This window comes from Limanda limanda, chromosome 6 (assembly GCF_963576545.1).
Source record: "Limanda limanda chromosome 6, fLimLim1.1, whole genome shotgun sequence".
NCBI lineage: Eukaryota > Metazoa > Chordata > Actinopteri > Pleuronectiformes > Pleuronectidae > Limanda > Limanda limanda.
The window spans coordinates 26,090,739-26,110,785 of record NC_083641.1 but is presented as its reverse complement, the minus strand read 5'-3'; the positions used below and the strand labels follow the sequence as shown (position 1 = coordinate 26,110,785).

The window sequence follows — 20,047 nt, the reverse complement described above, 5'->3', positions numbered from 1 at the left end:
TTTGATTGATTGATTGATTTTTTTGCAGGATTACACAAAAACAAGGCAACAGATTTAAACAGAACTTGGTGGAAGAAAGCGATCTATGGATCAGGGAACATTTTACATTTTGGTGCACAGGAATTACTTTAAACATTTTTCAACAGATCTTGGATCTTGGTTTAAAGAAGGCATATTTAGGGACTGATATCTGGGAGTATTCTGCGAGTTGGTACAGCTTGAGAGGACTGATGGGCCTTGATGGAAGAATCACTCCATTCAGTTACAAAGTTCCCAAGGGAATCAGAACAAAATGTCCCAAAAAATCCAAATCCTGCAATGCTAAAGATGGTGAAAACAAACCAGCTAAGCAGACAGCAGACAGCAGAATAAAAATACTAAACCATGAACTTGAACTAAAGAGGAACTGAATGAAAACATCTGTAAGCGACTGGGATGATAAGAGTGAGATGGAGAAACCGAATGAATCCACATCATCTCAGCTTCACTTTGAGTTTAGATGCGTTTCCAGTGGCAGAGAAATAAAAGCTGCTCCAGATAAGAACCATGAACCATTAACTCCACCAAGGACGGGTTTTTTCACCTCTGTTTGTTTGCAGGATAACACAAAAACAAGTAAACGGATCTACACAAAACTTGGTGGAAGGATGTGATATAGGGATCAGGGAACATTTTACATTTTGGTGCACAGGAATTACTTTTAACATTGAGAGATAGGAACATTTTTCAACAGATTTTGGATCTTGGTTTAAAAAAGGCATATTTAGGGACTGATATCAAGGATTATTGTTCAAGTTGGTGCAGCATGAAGGGACTGACGGGCCTTGGTGGAAGAATCTCTCCATTCAGTGCCATAGTTCCAAAGGAAATCAGAAAAAAATATCCAAAAAAATCCAAATCCTGCAACGTGAAAGATGGTGAAAACAAACCAGCTTAGCAGACAGGAGTAAAACCATGAACCTCCATTTTTAAATCATACAAACCAAACCAGAAATCCCAACAACAACAACGACCCTTTCAGCATCACATTGGCCTCGTTCCTTTTCCCAAACCCCTGCCCCACCACCAGCTCCCTCTTGTTCCAGATCATCGCTGCCAATAATTGGAAACAACTGGGGGAGGACTGAAAGGAAAAAGCCTGTGAAACTGGAACCATTTTCATTTCTGTGCCTCTTACAGTTTCTTTTCATAGCAGCGAGATCTGCGACAGTGAACCACAGTGTTTCCACGTCTCCCGAATCAAACCCACTCTGTATTCACATCACTCACTGTGTGCGGCGCTATCAGGTTCCCATCACGGTGATATCTGTTGTTCCCCTCGTCTGTTATCTCCCGTTTGATAGGAGCAGCGGCACCTCTCGCTGTGGAGACCCCCGAAGAGACAGCGCTTTACATTCCCACACTGTAACTTAACCATTTGGTGGATGAATAGATTCCCCTTCTTGTTATTCTGGGATGTTACAAACGATAAAATTCAAATTTGCAGAAACATCCATACATCCGTCCATTATTGTAAGTGCTCTGTATTTATGCTGCACTTTTCTGGTCTTGATGATTGTTTTGCCTTTCACCCGTTCACACACACATTCATACAGTGTATCTGTGTGAAAGACTTTATCATGCACAGCGGTCAGGCACGCAGAATGGAGGAAAATGGGGAATGGGGGAGAAAGGGATCAAACAGCCGACCTCCTGGTTAGTGGCTAACCCACTCTACCTCCATAGCCATTCCTTGTCTTTGAATTAACTATGCTGTTTATTCTTTGATGGTCGTGGGGGGGCTGGAGCAAAAACCCAGCGTTCATAAGGTGAGGGGCGGGGTACAATCTGGACATGAAGCCAGGAAGGTCCAACGTATACAGACAAACAAACATTCACACCATCCAGTCAAATTATAGTCTCAAATTGAAGTTGATCCGATGAAAGCCCTGGTACATCAAAGTAAAAATGTGGAATATGGCCAAAATGGCCACTAAATGCAAAATAGCAGGCTTCCTGTTGTGTTTTTCCAATTGCACCTGAGACTTTTTTGTTTGTCTGGTCTAGATACACCTGTGTATCGATTTTTGTCTCGGGGGGCACCGTTGAACCATTTTGCGACGCCCATTAAAAATTCCTCCAGAATACGTAAATTTTCACCACTTTCTAACTTTCTGCAAATACATTTTGGTAAGAAGTTGAGCATGGTAAAGCCCTCAAAAAGCCAATTCATTTGCCTGAATAATAATGATGATAATAATAATAATAATAATCCTTACAATTTCAATATGGCCTCACCTGACCTTTGATGTCAGTGCTCGGGCCCTAATTAGCCTAATCTCAATATGCATGCTTTTGGATTACAGGAGGAAGATGAGTTACACAGAGAACAACAATGCAAACATGGGGGAGACATGAAAACTCCACAGAAAGACTCATTAGAGACAACACAATCACTAATGTTTGTTCCAGCTCTTCCAAATAAATTCTGTTTTAAAACCATTATGTGTTCCTAATTAATACAACTAATTTTAAACAACAACAAAATATGGTAAATCTAAAATGTGCATTAAAAAAGGAAACACGTACAAGCGTGAATCTAGAGATGCAATGAATATATTTTTTCTCTTGTGAAAAACCAACATAACCAAACCCTGTTTGCACTCCAGAGTAACTGTGTCCACGGTCGTTTACACCAGAGGAACTTCCCGTCTGTGGAAGTGAAACTCTCCGGGTTCCCACCACGCTGTGTTGCCAAACTGTTTTTGGTTTGAGATCCATCCCAGCGCGGTCCCTCATCGCAGCGTGAGACCTGAGCAGTTTAGCCAGAAAGGGATTTTTATATCCATCCTCAAATGGTTTGATTTGAATAATTTTATCAGGCCTCGAGAGATGAAGGCGAATCCAACGTTTTCACACAGAGGAAGCAAAGAGAGAAATGTTCACTGTACAACAAAAAGAATATCTTTATCCACTCCTGCTAAAAAAATGCTGTCTCTATACACTTGTTTTATATGTTTATCTGAAGAGGCGAAATGTTTAGCCGACTTTTAAATATATATTTATATAGCTACTGTTAAAGGCTTATATGTATTTCAATAACACAAGCAAAACACCAGAGTATAAACGGTATATTAAGATGGACACCATGCCAGCTTCCCAAAACTGAAGCCAAAACTTCAGGAGCACACCCTGGTGGCTGAGTGCAGTATACGTCAAAACCCATGCCTCCTCCATGTTAGTGGACGGGTCATGCACCAGTCAAAATATGTTTTTTTTTTTTAATTTTCGGTAATTATCATCTCACTGTCAGATGTTAATGTTTCTGCTTAGTTTGGTTTTATTAAGTTATTGATGATTAAAACATGGAAACATTGTGATTGATTTTTGATACACTGATGTCATGTATCACCACTTAATAAAGTTTGTTTACTCCTAGAGTGTCCTGAGAATTATTTATATTTACTCAATATTAGAAAACACCAGTGTGGATTGTGTGCAGTGAAATACACAGAAAATACTGCATACGGAAATATGTATATGATACATCAGTAGAATTAAACTGCTTCACAGTATAACTGGAGCAGGAGGTGTGAGCTGATGCTTACAGGCAGAGACAGGATGAGGAAAACACAATTCACACCATGTTGAACTTCAGTGATTCAACAAACAATCAACCAGAGGGTGGTGGGGAAGATGGCTGCTGTGAATATACTGTGAGCTGATTGGACAATGAGAGACAGGTGAGTCAGGTGACTCAATGGGAGGAGGGTCTGAGGACATCTAGTGGGCAGATGGTGGAATTACAGCAGACAGGGACAGATAAAGAGGCATAAGAGAGTAATGGTGACACAGTTCCACTAAGACAGGTACTGCTATAATTACACATCTGCTTTTGGTTAAATTTTATAATGCATTTATAATAATGAAATCCATAAAAAATATTTATAAAAAAACAGCACATCTAACAAGACCAGTAATTCCTTAATAATAATAATAATAATAATAACAGTGATATAAGATTACACCTAAATACACATCAACTTAATAACAAATAAGAAATCACACAAATCGTTCCAGTCCACTCACTGCTTGTATGTCAGTTTAGTAAATAATAAAACATATACTTTTAAATTTGATACTTAAAGTACACGTTCTGGTTGATGCCTCTGTAATATTGCTTACTTTCTATATTTTTAATATAGGCCTTTACTTGCAATAAAGTATTTTAAAGTAAATTTTGTATTGCAGAAACTTCACTACTTCCTTTACTTCTTTAAAAGTTAACACTTCTTCCTGCACTGTATTTCTTTGGTGCCATATGAATCTCCTGAGGTTTGAGCAGCATAACAAAAACCTTTTATCACTTTGCACCGAGCAGAAATCATCAGGTAGAATAATCCCACGTGCCCTGTGCAGCTCTAACAGCAGCAGAGCAGCGTGCACTCATCCCCCGGCCTGAAGTTTTCAACTTAACAAAACACAGATGTTGCAAAGTCCACCTCTGCCTACGCCCCCCAGTTTGATTGGCTGCTGGAAACTGAGGAAGAATTTTCCACCCGGCTGCAATTCAAGTGTTGTGAGTTTGTTCCTTTCTCTGCTTTCCTCACAGACGCTGGTGAAATGGCCTCAGCACATGACAGAGCAGTTCTTCAGGCCATCTTCAACCCCAACACCCCCTTCGGAGACGTCCCTGCCCTCAACCAGGAGGAGGAATTAATTGATGACGGTGAGCGTCTCATATCATCTCACAGCTTTGTGTGTTTATCATTTCACAGCAGGGCCGGGCCTAGACAGGCATGTATGAGGGGGCAGCCACAAATCTTGAGGGGGCATTGTGCTTTATTATATTATTATTATTATAAATTGGGATTTAGTTTGAGGGGGCACAACATTTATTTTGTGCCCCTGCCTAGACCCGGCCCTGTTTCACAGCATATTGAATTGTGCTTTGAGACGCTTTCCATTTTTCTAGACTCAGAAAAACGACATTTTTAATCCAAGATGAGTTCTGGGTGACATTTCTGTGTTTCCCTTTGCCTCGGTGTAGCTGTCAATAGAGTGTGAGGTGGTTTTAAACCTGTTTATCTCGCCCTGCCAGAGAGCGGCTTCGACACGGAGCTGCTGGAGCAGGTGAAAGAGTTGGAGAAGCGCGGCGTCTCGGCGGCGGAGGCTGGGGATTTGCAGGCTGCACTTCAGCTGCTCAGCCAGGCAATCCAGATCCTGCCGGGTCGAGCCTCAGCCTACAACAACCGGGCCCAAGCCCTGAGGCTGCAGGGCGACACAGCAGGTACACACGCCACACAGGCAACAACAGCTCTCTCCATATGTGCAGACATAGCAGAGGCACAGCATGACTCCAGGTTAGAGTCTCTCTGATGCACTGGAACTGTGAAGGCCCTGGGTTGTTTCCTACAGACATAAGGTTTTCTGAGGCGTTTGAACAGGTCTAATAAAAAAATTACACATGTCGTCATTACAGCTGATTCTTATGTTACAACCCATATGATTGTTTGTCCTTCAGTTGTGGAACCTCTTTGGATTCTGTGTTGTGTGTGTTGGTTTTACACTCTCACTCCCGGGAGATCACTGTGTCAATCACAGCATCTATTCTCAACATCTTCTCTCACGCATCACCGGCTGTTTCTAGATCTGCAGAGCTTCAATCTTTAAGTTGTGTTTGTTTTCCACTTGTCAGTAAACCTGGTGACACTTGTTACTTCTGCAAAGGAGGTTATGTTGTCAATCTGCATTTGTGTGTTTGTGAGTTTGCAGATTCTGGAATGTTCTGCCCTTTCTTTAACTTTGCGAGATTTTACATTTGTGTTGATTTCTCAGAGAATAATAATTCAGGGATTTGGAAAACATCAGGCAGGGGACTCATATGTATGAGTGTGTGCAAATACACATGTGGATCTAGGGACTATAAATGTGGTTTTATAAGAGGACTGAGGTATGAACTCTCCTGAGTGCAAGTGTAGAGGCAGCACACATCGCTGAATCGCTGCTGTTTTACCAAGTAGCACAATAGTATTTTGTTTATCTGCCAGTGTTGATGAAAGTAGTAGATGTACACAGATTACTACTGCACGTGAGACTGTTGTACTTCTCTGGATACATTAAAAACATCAGGTTTTTAGGTTATATCCAGTTTTAATAGTGTAATTACTACATACGTTCTTTATTTCACAATGTACTTTGCAAAACATGGTGGCAACGTAATATAAAGTGAATTCAGCCTCTTTCCTCTGAGGGAACATTACAGTCGACCACCTTCAGGAGTCTGTAAAACATCACAACAGAAAGAACCAACTCTCCAGATGCATGTTTGTGCCTCACAGAGCTTTTCTCCTCTCTCTCTGCTCGCAGGCGCCCTGCAGGACTTGGACCGAGCCGTCTCTCTGAGCGGCGGCGGCGGTGCCAGACGAACCGGCTGCCAGGCCCTGGTGCAGAGGGGCCTTCTGCGGAGATTAGCCCTTCAGGACGACGCGGCCCGAGCAGACTTCGAGGAGGCAGCTGCACTCGGGAGTGAATTTGCCCGACAACAGGCCGTGGCTCTGAATCCCTACGCGGCCCTGTGCAACAAGATGCTGGCAGAGGTCATCAACCAGCTCCGAAACCCAGAAGCTGCTGAGACGCAGGCGTCAATGTAGATAATGTGTCACATGTACATCTCTTTTGTTTTGCTTAATAAAGGAACATTTCTTATCTTTAACATCCTTTTTTTTCCACTGAGCTGCTGTGAAATAAATCAGGCTGCGTGCGAGTCAGATTTATTACAGTGTAAAACCAGCGACACACACACACATCAGCAAAGAGTCTAATTTAAACACAAAGTTGTTGGTGTCTCAGCACAAAGCAAAGCTGCTGTATTTAATCAAACATGACACATGGGGCAAGTGACATCACGTTCAGCACTCACACTTGTTTTAAGGCCATACGGATGAGGCACTTCAGCCTTTTTCCAGCAGATGGCAGTCTTGTCATGTTGAAAAATCTGATCAACATCTATGCCCTTAATTGGGCTTAATTTAATGTGGTTTAAACACATCTTTAAACCACCAGAATAAAGAGAAGTGCAACAAATAACACGTGTCTGCTCAGTGTGGTGAACAAAGGTGACTGTCAAACTTCAATTTGGTTTTTTATATTCTCTTAAAAAACTCCTAACTTTAATAAATCTACCATCCTTCTTGCAGGAAAAGTTATATGTGGATGAAAAAATAACGTTCAGCTTCAACGTACAGTAAATTCTTCACACATACACTGTGTACATTTGTCTGCAGGCCTCTGAATTCCTTTGCTTCTATACACCAGCCACATATGGGGTGCTTCATCCATTTTGCAGTTTTCTAGGTGCACACATATCACGTCTGAGTGATTCTGCACTTGGCATTTCTCGTGCTGCCGTCCGCCCACTGAGCTCCAAGGGCCCGGGAGCATTATCTCTGCTGCTTTACTTCAGCGTGTTTCTCCCTGACCTCACGCAGGCCGGCTAACACCACCGGCTCAGTGCGCTCCTCCCTCTGGTAAAAGGAGCAGGTCTTCAGGTGATCTGACATGGAGGCAGCGCTGCTGAAGCTCCATCTGTCCACAGAGGAAAACCCAGAGCTGAACTCCCAGACCTGAAAAACAAAAAAGCACAGATCTGAAGTAGGTGCAGGAGGCTGCTGTCAGGCCGTCGATCAGTTCAGCTGAATGGCCACGAGGATGGATGTATTTTTAATATCTGGATCACACAGTGTCAAAACCACAGTGCTGTTTCTATATTTACCCAGTCATACATTTATACAAATGATGTCCTTAGCAGAGGAGCAAATACCCAGCTGTCGCCCACATACTCTTATAAATCCTGTCTTTCCATGAGCGATCACACATCTGACTTGTTATGGTGGAGCTGAGGATCCTGGCAGCGGCGCCTCGGGCCATCCCACCTCCCTGATCTCATCAGCATGCTCTTTGTCCCATGATCACGACCCCATGAGCCAACGTGGTGAATGTAAAAATACACATTGATACTGTTTTTATCTTTTATCGGCTCGTGCGAGAGGTCGGATCTGTTGCTCGTTTGTTTATCTGCAGACAATCTGGATAAAATCTACTAAAGTTGTGGAGAATTAGCTAAAGAGCAAAAGATATATCAAGTTATTTAAGTGTGGTCATGTTGGTGAAGCACCTGAGTTTAGGTTCAAGGTCATAACTCTGTACCTGTTTATGAAAAATACGTTTTTTAGTCCGTCTAAAACAATTTTTAAGTTTATGCACAACTGTTCATCAGGCTGCATGTTTGCATTTGTTTATTTGTTTCATCCAAATCTCCTCGAACTCTTCATTCTTGTTCTTCTTCTTTTTCTTCTTCTTTCGTTTCATTGGTGGTTGGCCACCAACGTCCAGGTACATACAACTACATACAACTGTTCATCATCTAAATTTATCCAATCTTCCCCAAATTTGCTGCATGTTTACATTTGTTTATTTGCTTGATCCAAATCTTCTCGAACTCTTCATTCTTCTTTTTCTTCTTGTTCTTGTTCTTGTTCTTGTTCTTGTTCTTGTTCTTGTTCTTGTTCTTGTTCTTGTTCTTCTTGTTCTTCTTGTTCTTCTTGTTCTTCTTGTTCTTCTTCATCTACTTTCAGTTTACCACCAATGTCCAGGTACATTACCGGCAAATGTTTCATTACATTATGCAGTAACGATTAAAATAAGTTGACATTCACACATACCTCAAGTAATCCTGCAACTTTCGAGGATATTTTTACGTTTCAGATGAAGCTACGTGCAGCAGCAGTATGAGCTTAAATGGTCTTAGCTCAGGTTGTCACTCTGGATCACTTGGACTTTCTAACCTGACATGATTTAGGTCATCTCCAGACTCGGAGGCGGCTGCAGGCGCATCCGCAAGGCTCACACCACGAGACCACCGGGCGTCCCTGTGGACCAGCGGTCTGAGCCACAGGAGCCAAGGTCCAGCTTAGTGGACTAATGAGGAGGAAACATGTGTGGTTTTAATTCCTCCCGTCCTTCTATGAATCTGCTGATTAAATGAAGGCAATAAAAATCCTTCCATATCACACAGGTTGGTTAGAATTCATAATTTGTTCACATTTCAGCTCTGGATCCAGATGCAGCTTAGATAAAAAAAATATCCCAGCCAGGTCTGTGTAGGAAAGATAAATAGTAAATAATAAAAATAACAATAAAACACGTTCTGTCTGGCCCTTTACGAGCGGTTCCTGTGTTGTTTGGTTAATTTTATTCCGTAGAACTAAATGTGTGCGACCACAAAATGCTTCGCTCTGCTGTCTCTGACCCTGAAGTCAGCAAAGAAAACAACATCCTGGTGAACTCTCCTGCGGCCGCGGCAGTGGAACACAATCACTGTTGCCAACATGTCTGTAATTTAGTGTGTAATATGTTTAGAGGGGACTGCTGAGAGTGTGGGGAGTGTTTACAATGCTGCAGCTGTCACACTGTATGGATGACTGAAATTTCCCAATGACAGTCAGCACAATGGTGCCAGATACTAAATGGAAACCAATATAGAAGTTAGGCCTGCGTTTGCTTTGTCTTTGAGGACAAGGTTGAGATTCAAATGCTCAATGAGCCGGAATGGAAACACTCATTCAGGAAAGTCAAGTAATAAATGCATGAAAAACTCCAGGTACTAGAAAAAGAGATTATACAAAAAATACTTGCCTTCTTTCGGCATCTCCAGGCGCTTCCCCCGTGGGAGTACGTCTTCTTCACCCACTTGAGGGAGACCATCCCTCTCGCCTGCAACAAGGTGGCACACAGCTCTCTCATCAGCCGCGAGGCCTGGGACAGCTGAGATAAAGTGAAACTGTCGAGGTACCCGGCGACGTGCTGCAGGATCTCCAGGGGCAGCCTGCTCAGCGGATCCAGATTACGTGCACCGTCCCTCAGAGGGCTCGAGGTGTTCCCGCCTTCGCAGAGGGACGAGTTCACCAGCGGCTGGAGCACGAAGGCGCTGACGTCTCGGCGGAATTTAATAGCGGCCTGGTGACCCGCGGGCTGCAGCCTTGTTCGGGCGAAAGTGCAGCCGAGGTATGCTAAGGGGCAGCGCTGTTGCAGCCAGCCGCCGAGAGAGGCCTGTATGTCAGAGTGCACATTCCTGAAGTGAGAGCGGTATTCGTCTCGGCGGAAGAAGTGGCCGCACATGTAGGTGAAGGCTGAGTTTGTTTTGTTGTGTCTCCTCGTGACCGATTCGGCTTCGACGTGAATGTAAAGGCCGCGATGTTTGTCCGCCACCACATCCGCCAGGGACGCGTCGGCTTTGAACGGAGCGGAGATGAAGTCGTACGTTTGCGTTCCCACGTTCACATAAAGGCCGTCCACACCTTTACTCTCCGAGATCTCGTGTCCTCTCACCTCCTTCTCCAGGGAGCAGAGCAGCGTGGCGCTAATCTCGTCGCACTTCGGCAGCTCGTGGACCGGCACGCCCAAATCCGCCGTGTCGACACTCCTGTGCACGTGCCTGACTTTGTGCATGGGGTGGTTCGTGTGGACCCGCTTTGCTCGAAAGCTGGTGGGCACTTTGAACGAGCGGATGGTTTGGACCTCGATGGGCTCCAGGTTCCCGTAAACAAAATCTTTGTCTCTCGGAGTGCAAGCTGCAAGTTGGCCGAAGTTAATCAGCATCCCTCCGTTCTGCCGCAGATACGAGTTGTATTCTGCCACGTCGACTTGTCTGCCTAACCGCTCCAGGACCCCGTCTTCCCACGGAGCGAAGCCAGTTGCACCATCACTGCTCGAAGCAACAGCAGCAGCAGCGTGCTCCTGGTGCAGGTGAGAGCTTCTCGCCTCTGCCTGACAGTTTGAGGATTCTCGCTGCTCGTTCTCTTTTCTTTCCTTCTTGTTGAGGTTTTTGACAGTTTCCTCGCATCCTCCCTTCTCCTTTGCGAATATTTTCTCCCAGGAGCCATAGCTGGGAATATTCTCTATGTCTCTGCTCTTTGACAGAGCCGTCTCCCCTGGACCGAGTTCTTCCACCTCCATCCCCGTGCAGCTACTCTCTGTAAATCTGCCATGATCTGAAGAACAGGCTGCCTCCTCTCCAGGGCAGTTGACCCCAGATATAACATCCTGGAGGTCCTCCATCGTCAGCTCAGGAAAGACATTCTTCATTTTTATGGATCGAAACAGCAGCTCTTGGTCCCTCAGAGCCACCGCCACATCCAGCTGCGGCTCAGGCTCGAGGTCTTCAGAGAGATTCCTGCAGGTCAGGTCGGTTTCAGAGAGAGGCCAGCGGCTCCACTCCTGGGAGCAGCACACCACGCTGGCGGGACAGACCTCCAGGTGCTCCGCCTGCCGGTGGCGCAGCATGGTGAACGGGCAGCCGTAGTGGGCATTGAGGCAGGGGACGGCCTCGTTGGGACAGAGCAGCTGATGCTCCTCTTGCTTGCACTTGTGCAGGACGGCGCCGCAGCTCCTACGACACTTGATGACCATGCAGGAGACGGAGGTCTGCTCCGGCGCTCGGCAGTGGACGCTGTAGCATTTGTCACAATGTTCGTGACGCCCCACTGGCAACGTTTTGCTCTTCACCTTCACAGAAAAGAAATAAGACAATCAAGTACAGAGACAATCTCTGTTATGTACTGTGGCACACATTGAAAACAAATGCACTTACCATTGTAGTTTACCAACAGACAACTATGATGATCTGAGAAGAGTTTCACAGAACAAACATGGTTAGATTAAATACTTTGGAGATACTGTAAAAATACTGAAAAGCTTCCTTCATGAAGTACATTCTATATATGTGTCAGATTAATTTAAAACAAAGAGTATAAACAATATTAGATTTAACAGTTTTTGCCTGCAGAGTTCACTCAGTGCATGGGTCAATATCAATATAATATTAACTAAATATACATTTAAAAACTAAATTGAGAACATAAACACACATTTTTAAAGAACAACGAGGAAAACATGTCCATCTCAGTAAAATAACTTTAGAATTCGAGTGAATAAAATCAACAAACAGGAACAATAGCGTTTCAATGTCTCACCCTTTGTTCCTCGGTGCTTGTCACCTCGTATTCGCTGACAACTCTTTATAACCTCTGCACCGTGTCTAGACATTATAAATAGACGCAGCAGCGGGTCAGCCAGGCCAGTGGGACGGGGGGGGGGACCATTGTCACACAGCCATTAAGCAGCAAGGTCAAGTTACAGCCTCCGACACGGCTCCACTGCCAGAGGCCGCTGGTAAGAGCAGGTAATTCAGGTCTCAAGGGTTTAACTACCGTGTGTTCGAAAGCATCACACACGTCGTCTTTACACACGCAACACTTTAAGAGCCTATTCTACTGCAGTCAAGTTGTTTGTTAACAACACAAAGAAGTATATAACTCATTGATAATAATAGTAATTCATCAATAAGTTATTAATCAAAATAACAGCACTTTTCTTAAATAGATATCACTGAAACTAGTTTTTAAAAGAATGAAATTAGTCATTAAAACTTCTTTGATTATTTCTGTGATCAAATATAACAAACAGTGCACAGACACACACAAAATACTGTATGGTTTATTTGCACTTGTATATACAGTGTTATTACTATTTATTGGTCTTGCTGGGTGTCCTCCACTAGATGTCAGTCACACACTTATCACAAACCCTCGTTTCTCCAGCAGCTGTCGGTGCCTCTCAGAGAAAATCTCACAACATGGATTAGTCAAAATCTCCGGGGTTCAGGGTGAGATTAAATAAAAAAGTGTTTTTTATGTTGGCTTTGATGAATCATATCTGAGCTGAATATTGAGATAGTTAAAGGAGCATTTATATCGAATGATGTTTTTTGTTAAACACGGTAAATTGGTGATTTTTCACCGCCTTTGATGGATTGAACCCAAATATCTGCCTCTTGTAATGAAGTCATCCTTCACAGGTGTGGCAGCATGAATCCCTGCTGCTCTGGTTTCACTGCTCACATCGACTCCGACACTGATTAACTACAAGCACCTCTTTTATTCATTCACAGAAACACTACAGAACACAAAGGCACTGACACATAGCTTTACCTATTACCACTCATTTACATGAAGGCTGACAGGAGCACCTTCTCCTCTGTTCCCACCTCCACCACAAACTGCTCCAGACTCTTTTATTTCCCTTCATCGCTTCATCCACAATCAGCAGCTGGAAGTCTGCAGTGCAGCTACTTTCTGTGTTTTTTCACCTGGCACAGATTTCAGTGAGCAGCTTATCAGAGGCAGCTGCTCGGCTCTCCATAGGCCCTGCAATCAGCAAACATCTCATCAGGAGAGAGAGACACAGAGGCTGAGAGGAAATTCTACAATACTTTATATTCCAGAGTCTTGTTGCTACACAACAGCAGCACATCTACACAGTCGGGTTGTGTTACTCAAACACACATTGAAAAGTGCTCTGAAGCAGCAGAATGGGAAAAAAAACCTCTGTTCTGTATAATTGCTGCTGAATTTACTAAGATCACCTTCGATAAAGGTTGAAACTTTATCAATGCAACGACTGAAATGTCTCAGACTCAATTAAAACTGTGTCGTCTGATTGATTTTCCGCAGCCGGTAAATTGGAATATTATTATTATATGTAGATAATATCAGAGACGTTTCAGCACAATAATATCTGGAATCCAGATAAATTGTTCAGAGTTTAACAAGTTCATCTGCCACATACAGTAATTGTTAGAGGAGTAGTTCAGCATGTTTGGAACAACAGGCCATACACATGTCTAGAGACAAATTAGAATTACAGTTCATATCTCCATTAAGGCCAAAAGTTTCCCCCTTGTGAAACCACATATTCATTCTTTAGATCTGTTTTCAGAAATTACCTCTGAAGATGGCTGATTGTTTTCTTCAGGATCATTTGATTTGATTATTCTCTGAGGAATCAACAAAAATGTCCAACATCACTTCCTCCACCAAGTTCTGTAGTAATCTGTTCAGTTTCTGTGGAATCCTGGTAATTGACAGACAAATCAACTTACAAACCTACAGACAGGGGTTTAAAAATTTAACATCATCACTCATTCACATAATTTCTCACATTCATTTATGTTTTTATTCACACCGTTATTTACTCATTTACTTTACTCTGGGCGATAAAGCCTCATAAAGCAAGTCAGGTATGATAGATGGAAACAGGAAGTAGCGCAGGTTGGGACAGGAAGTAACCACCCTAGAAGGACATGGAAGGAGAAAGAAAGTTCTAAAAAACTTAAGATTGTGTCATTTAGGACATCCACTAACATTTCAATGTAATTTCACATCATTAAATAAGAATACATTTGATTTACCGAAGACAAGAGACTCCAAAACAATGTGTCCTGATAAAAGAAGGAGCTTCTACAAACAGACCTGCAGATTTATTTTTGAGTACCTAATAAACAGCAGTTCAGTCAGACAACTCACGTTTGATTATTTATCTTATTTATTAAGATGTTTATTATTGTTCACAGTAGAACAGGTTTGTGTTTGGCGTCTAGGCTCCAACTTAATCACTCCCCATATGCTAACACAGAAATGATGGGAGTGATGAGCTAATACTGTAACCCCCCCGTTGGAGCCTACAGGTGGATGCTGGGGTGGTGGAGGGACTGAAGCAACAGGTGGCAATACTGCAGCAGCAGTGCGAGCAAGAGGGGTTGATGGGAAATGCCTCTGGTTAAATAGACCACCTGATAAGGTGGGTGTGTACCATGATGGTTATGGAGAGTGAGGTATGTCACGTGATATATGTCACGTGATTGGCGCGCGCAGCTCGAGTTGCCTGCCAGAACTAGCTTGCTGGCTTCGCTCCATTTCTTGGACAGAACTTCCACCGACCGAGCCCAGAGACTCTGCGAGAAGGTAAATAGATGAGAAAAAACACTCTGCTCTCACATCTGTCCAGATGTAAGGCTGCAGTCTGAAGCTGGTTAGCTTAGCTTAGCATACAGACTGGAAACAGAGGGAAACCCCAACTCTGCCCAAAACTAACAAAATCCACTGGGCAGCAAAAATAAAGACTTCTTTTCAATTTGTACTTACAATATTGCAAATATGTTGAGCAGAACGTGTTAGTTTAATTGAATAAGACTCATGTGAACACTCAACCTTGATCCCTTATGCAACCTGGCAGCTGAGAGAGAGGGAATAATTACAGCTTGTCCTGTTTCTGTTGCTGTGGATTTGAACGATTCCGAGGCTAGGGGTTAGTTATTCATGCAAACTACATTCCATTTAAATCTGATTCAGCGCTCTGAAATGTGAGTGGACAGCATCAGACGGCAGAGAAAAGACTCCAGCTTGATTAATATTCAAGGTATTCAAAAAATATGTCTGCGCCGAGAAGGACAGATGATAAGCATCACTGGTTTGAGGTCTGACTGTGTTTGGAAGGTTTCCACAATCTCCACCAACAAATCGATGAAGATTTACAATAAATCTTATCCTCTTCTTCAAAAACGTTGCAGTTCCTCTTCAAGGCGTATATTAGATTTCCATCTTGTTTTCAATATACCTTCCGAAACATACGCTGCCTTCAGTGGAGTTATCTTAAATCATCTTATCTGTCCTTGTTTGATAAAAAGTTTGTTTTTGTTGGCTGGTCTGAAAATATAGAGGAGTTTGAGCAATGTAGAGTATTGTATCTGTACAATTTCAAATCTGATACATGAGCAGTGGTTCAAACTTAAACTTCAAATTCTTATTTATAAACAATACAAGAGACAAGTTCACAGTTGAATGAGATTTCATAGCATCTCACAATCCAGACTCACATATTGTACAGATTGCACAAACCCCCCACAGCCTGAATGGCTGATGTAACCTGGAGATATATTTGCGTATGAAAACAACCGACAGTGAGTTGGACACGTTGCAAAACTATTTCACTTTTTATATTTTGTTCACATTCTACACTCTTCTGTATTTTATTGTTCCTTGTGTTTATTTTGTATTTCTTTACTTATTTATTACCTTTATCTTTACTGAGTGTGTATTTCACTGTTTCCCATTTTGCTTCTGTATCACTGTAACTTTTTTATTCTATTGTGGGATAAATAGAGGATTATCTTATCTTATTTTATCTTTTTCTTTAGTATTTCTGTACCCAGGAGAGATGTTTATATTCACAACAGCCTCGTCTTCTTCCCACTGCCACGATGCATTAGTGTTTCCTACATTAGGGTTACGTGACCTGTCTGATGGCTTTGCATAACAGCCTCTGTGGCTTCTTGACTCCGACAGTGATGTTAATATTAGCGTCCACGTTGTCGTTGCCCGGCAGCGGAGCTCTCAACACTTCTTCACTCGGAACTCCGAGCGCCAAGTCGTGACTGAGAGCTCACGAGTTCCATTTTAAAGTCTTCATTACAGCGTGGGCTGCTCAACCTTATGGAGACGACTTTTCCTAATCATGTTCAATCAATTACATTCGCCACATGTTGACTCCAATCAAGGGGTGGGATGATGGGAGATACCTGAGCTGAAGTTCAAGTGTCGCAGCCAAAAGTCTGAATCCTCGTGTTGATGCTGTTTTTAATGTTAATTGCAAAAACAAGTAACCACCCTAGAAGGACATGGAAGGAGTAAGAAAGTTCCAAAAACTTAAGATTGTTTGATGATTACATTTCAATGTAATTTCACATCATTAAATAAGAATAAATCTGATTTACCACAAGAAAAATGACTCCACAACAATGTGACCTGATTAAAGAAGGAGCTTTCACAAACAGACCTGCAGTTTTATTTATTTTTGTTTTTATCTTATAGAAGCTAATAAACTCTATTGAAACTCCAGTGTTTTTATTTGAGTAGGTCTCTGACTCCGGTGAAACAGCAGTTCTTGGACACAGTGTCGGAGCAGGACTTCCAGTGGCCGAGGCCAGAGACTCTGCGAGAAGGTGATTAAATGAGAAATTGATGCTGTTTTTAATGTTAATAGCAAAAAAAGGTCCCAAAATTCAGTTTTTCATGGGATAACAAGTTTAGATTGATGGGAAAAAATGACCTGAGACCAATTTAGCAGAAGGTAACATGATAAGAAAAACCTGAAGGCGTCTGAAATCCTCCTGAATCCACGGTGTTGATGAACCCAAACCACAGGGACAACATGCAGGACTGCGGAAGAGCCTGGGACGTGAGCTGGTGTTGTGTTTATTACAGAGCTCAGCCCAGCAGAGGCCTATAAATAAGCTGCTATGGAAATGTCTGATGAAAATGAAAAATGTAAAATCTGAAAGCCAGTAACTGAGTTTGTTATATTCAGGCTGAGAAACAACCCAGACTGCATAGCTCATCACAATTTGCTCATAGAACACACACACTATTTAATCATTATTACACATTCATTATGTTTTTGCGCACCTACGTTTTTCTAGATGATAATTTCAAGATTGTTACATCGTTTTTAAAGTGGGTTTTCAATATGATACAAGAAAATCTGAATTGCACCTTTTGTGGGATCATGATATTATATCATAAACTGTGGATAAAGATGGACGATGCGTCTCCACTTCTTTTCCCTGAATCCCCTCATACCCAGACCATCCTGCCTCTCTTGGGAAAATGCAGGTCAAAGTTATCTATGAAAAACGCTTTTAAAGACGTCTGTGCTCGTACATTTGAAATCTCACACATGGTTTCCGCCACTGACATCACTGGGGACGTCACCAAAGGTGTAAAATACAGGAAGTGTTGAGTCTCTTCCTCCCTCAGGTCCTGCAGCACATGGTGGGAAAGGTGAGAACAAAAGAAATACATTAACTAATGACGAACTTAACTATACACATCAGTTTTTATTTAATTATGATGGTACGTTACTGTAACTTAACACAAAGTTGTATTTGTGATATCATGGTTAAGAGCACTGTTTAAGTAGTTGCACTTTAGCCTCTGAAGAAGATTAAGATTAAGATACATTTATTTGTCCCAAACACATGCACAGACATGCGCAAGCACACTCATGCAAGGAGGGAGCAGATGTTGGGGGAGTAAGGTGCCTTGCTCAGGGGCACTAGACAGGGTAGGGAGAATCCTCTTGGATTTTTGGACAGATCAATCCAGGTTCATCTTTTTGTTGTTTCTCCGTGGAGTCGAACCAGAGACGAACCAGAGACCTTTTCTGCCCATAGTCCAAGTTTCTGTCACTAGTCCACCGCCTCCTCTGGAGGGCTTTCTCTGGATAACACAGGAAATATTAACACATTTCTGTCGTTCACATGTCCGCAAACACAAATTTGAGTGTAAATTACTAATAGACACCACCTTACCAATTTGGTGCTGCACTCTGCTCCCACCATTTAACATTAGAATGGACAACGTGAACCAGTGAAGATCCTTGTATAGTCGGGGATTGAAAAACCAAATGAGTTCCTTCTTTGACCCAAACCAAATCCTTGCATCAAGTTAGTCCACCGCCTCACATGGTGCGTTCCCATCTACCTTTTCAGTTTTTTTGGTTGAAGGCTCATTCTCCTTAAGAAAGTGTATCTTTTGTCACTGTTGAAAAATAATCAGTTCATTAAAACTATACAGTAAAACTGCCTCTGTCATCCTGAGGCTCTTTAACCTGACACTGCAAACTACCTCCGGGATGTACGATGCATTTAATGGTGTACAGCTCCTGGTGAGTTTCATACTGCGAACCCCCCCCCTGTCTGGATGACATGTTGTAGCGTGTGCTCGGCCAGAAGCTTCACACCAACTTTACTGTCTTATTAGAACCTGTATCCTCCCGCCTTCATTCCACTTAACTAGGAGGGTGACACACATTTGCTTAAATCTCTCTGCACTTCACCTCTCAAGCCTCGTCTGACACGACTGTAAAAAGAAAACAAGATGGTTTTCTAACCCCGGCCCGGGAAGATGCAAATGTTTATGGGCACACGTCACTTCAGCTTCCGGCCCTTTTGCGCCCAATGTTCTGCTTTTAATTACAAAGACTAATTAAAAGTACCTTGTAATGAAGTCTGTAGGTTCCTCCCCCCAGGGCAGAGTACGTAGTGTCATTCTGCATCGTTAATGGAGAATATGCTGAAGAATGACAGAACGCTAATATCGTGTAAATGAAACTTTTCAGTCCGCTCGTTCACATGGCGTCGGGGGCTAATAAGAGCCACGAGGGGGGAGGGACGCCGTGTGAGGGGAAGTTTTCAGCACCGAGTCGCTTCATGCTCGATATACGCCCATCATAAATGACGGATCATTTAAAATTGATGAAAGTAGTAAAACAGCTTGTCGTAGCCAAGTTAAATAATAAAGTGCAACGAAGACATTCATCAGTTCTGTGTCGTCTGTGCAGGAAGAACTTCTGTGTGTAATAATCACATCTAAAGTCTGAAGCTGCTTCCAGACAAGAACTGAACTCCAAGTTGGGATTTTCTGCAGACTTTCTCCGCCTGGAATAAAGTCCGGAGGAAGTCCGAAGCAGCCGAAGTGAGAAAGCAGCAGGAGATCCTCCGCGGGATTCACCCCCGAGCGAGTTGGGGAGTTGATGATGCCTAGACGCCAAAATGTAGACAACCAAGAGAGAATCGCCGGATATATATGCAGAGCCAAACACTTCGAAGACACCACAGATGTCAAGAGAGTATTTCTGAGCGGAGAATCTCCTGCAACACTCATGTGTGAAAGGCTAACTGAAGAAAGTCTGCACCCAATTCTTCATCCTCCGGAGCGCATGTCTGAAACACTTTCATGATCTTACGTGTAATTCTACGCAAATATGTTAATGCTAACGGGAATACAATAACTAAAGTGATTCCTTGCTAGACCTCATATTTTTCTACTGCTAGTATGTTGTTGTTTACTTTTTACGTAGGTTGTTGTGTGTATGTGTGTTGCATTTGTTTTCCATCTCGGCCTGATCCCGTTTGACAGTTCTCCACAATACACACGTCAGGGCAGCATGAGGCTGTGTTGGCACCGAGATGTGAAGTGTAGGAACATCTGTACCTGTATTTTTTCATTTTTTCTCACACGTTCATTATGGTATATAAATACATGTGCATGCACTATGTCCTATTGCGATGCATATCAATGGAACACTGGCTGAGAGCAGCAAGTGCAAACAT

The 20,047-nt window shown here is 42.8% G+C and overlaps 2 protein-coding genes across 2 annotated transcripts; one reads left to right on the top strand and one right to left on the bottom strand.

Moving 5' to 3' along the window:
* The first annotated feature begins 4,516 nt into the window (after positions 1-4,516).
* On the top strand, positions 4,517-6,694 carry ttc36 (tetratricopeptide repeat domain 36). Its single transcript, XM_061072990.1, has 3 exons — positions 4,517-4,708; positions 5,081-5,269; positions 6,349-6,694. Exons 1-3 carry the CDS (start codon positions 4,603-4,605, stop codon positions 6,630-6,632), a joined length of 579 nt encoding a protein of 192 aa, XP_060928973.1. The 5' UTR covers positions 4,517-4,602; the 3' UTR covers positions 6,633-6,694.
* Positions 6,695-7,421: 727 nt separating this feature from the next.
* LOC133003005 (F-box only protein 40) lies at positions 7,422-19,146 on the bottom strand. Its single transcript, XM_061072591.1, has 4 exons — positions 19,067-19,146; positions 16,171-16,309; positions 9,676-11,544; positions 7,422-7,604 (listed from the first exon to the last, which is right to left on the bottom strand). Exons 1-4 carry the CDS (start codon positions 19,144-19,146, stop codon positions 7,422-7,424), a joined length of 2,271 nt encoding a protein of 756 aa, XP_060928574.1.
* Between the last annotated feature and the right edge of the window lie 901 nt (positions 19,147-20,047).

Coding starts and splice junctions, on each gene's coding strand:
- LOC133003005 (XM_061072591.1), bottom strand. CDS start 19,146: ATGAAGCGACTCGGTGCTGAAAACTTCCCCTCACACGGCGTCCCTCCC. Junction 11,545..16,170: donor TATGCAAAGCCATCAGACAG/GTCACGTAACCC, acceptor TTTTCTGTGAAG/GTGAAGAGCAAAACGTTGCC. Junction 7,605..9,675: donor CCTGGAGATGCCGAAAGAAG/GCAAGTATTTTT, acceptor TTTGTTTTTCAG/GTCTGGGAGTTCAGCTCTGG.
- ttc36 (XM_061072990.1), top strand. CDS start 4,603: ATGGCCTCAGCACATGACAGAGCAGTTCTTCAGGCCATCTTCAACCCC. Junction 4,709..5,080: donor GGAGGAATTAATTGATGACG/GTGAGCGTCTCA, acceptor TCGCCCTGCCAG/AGAGCGGCTTCGACACGGAG. Junction 5,270..6,348: donor GCTGCAGGGCGACACAGCAG/GTACACACGCCA, acceptor CTCTGCTCGCAG/GCGCCCTGCAGGACTTGGAC.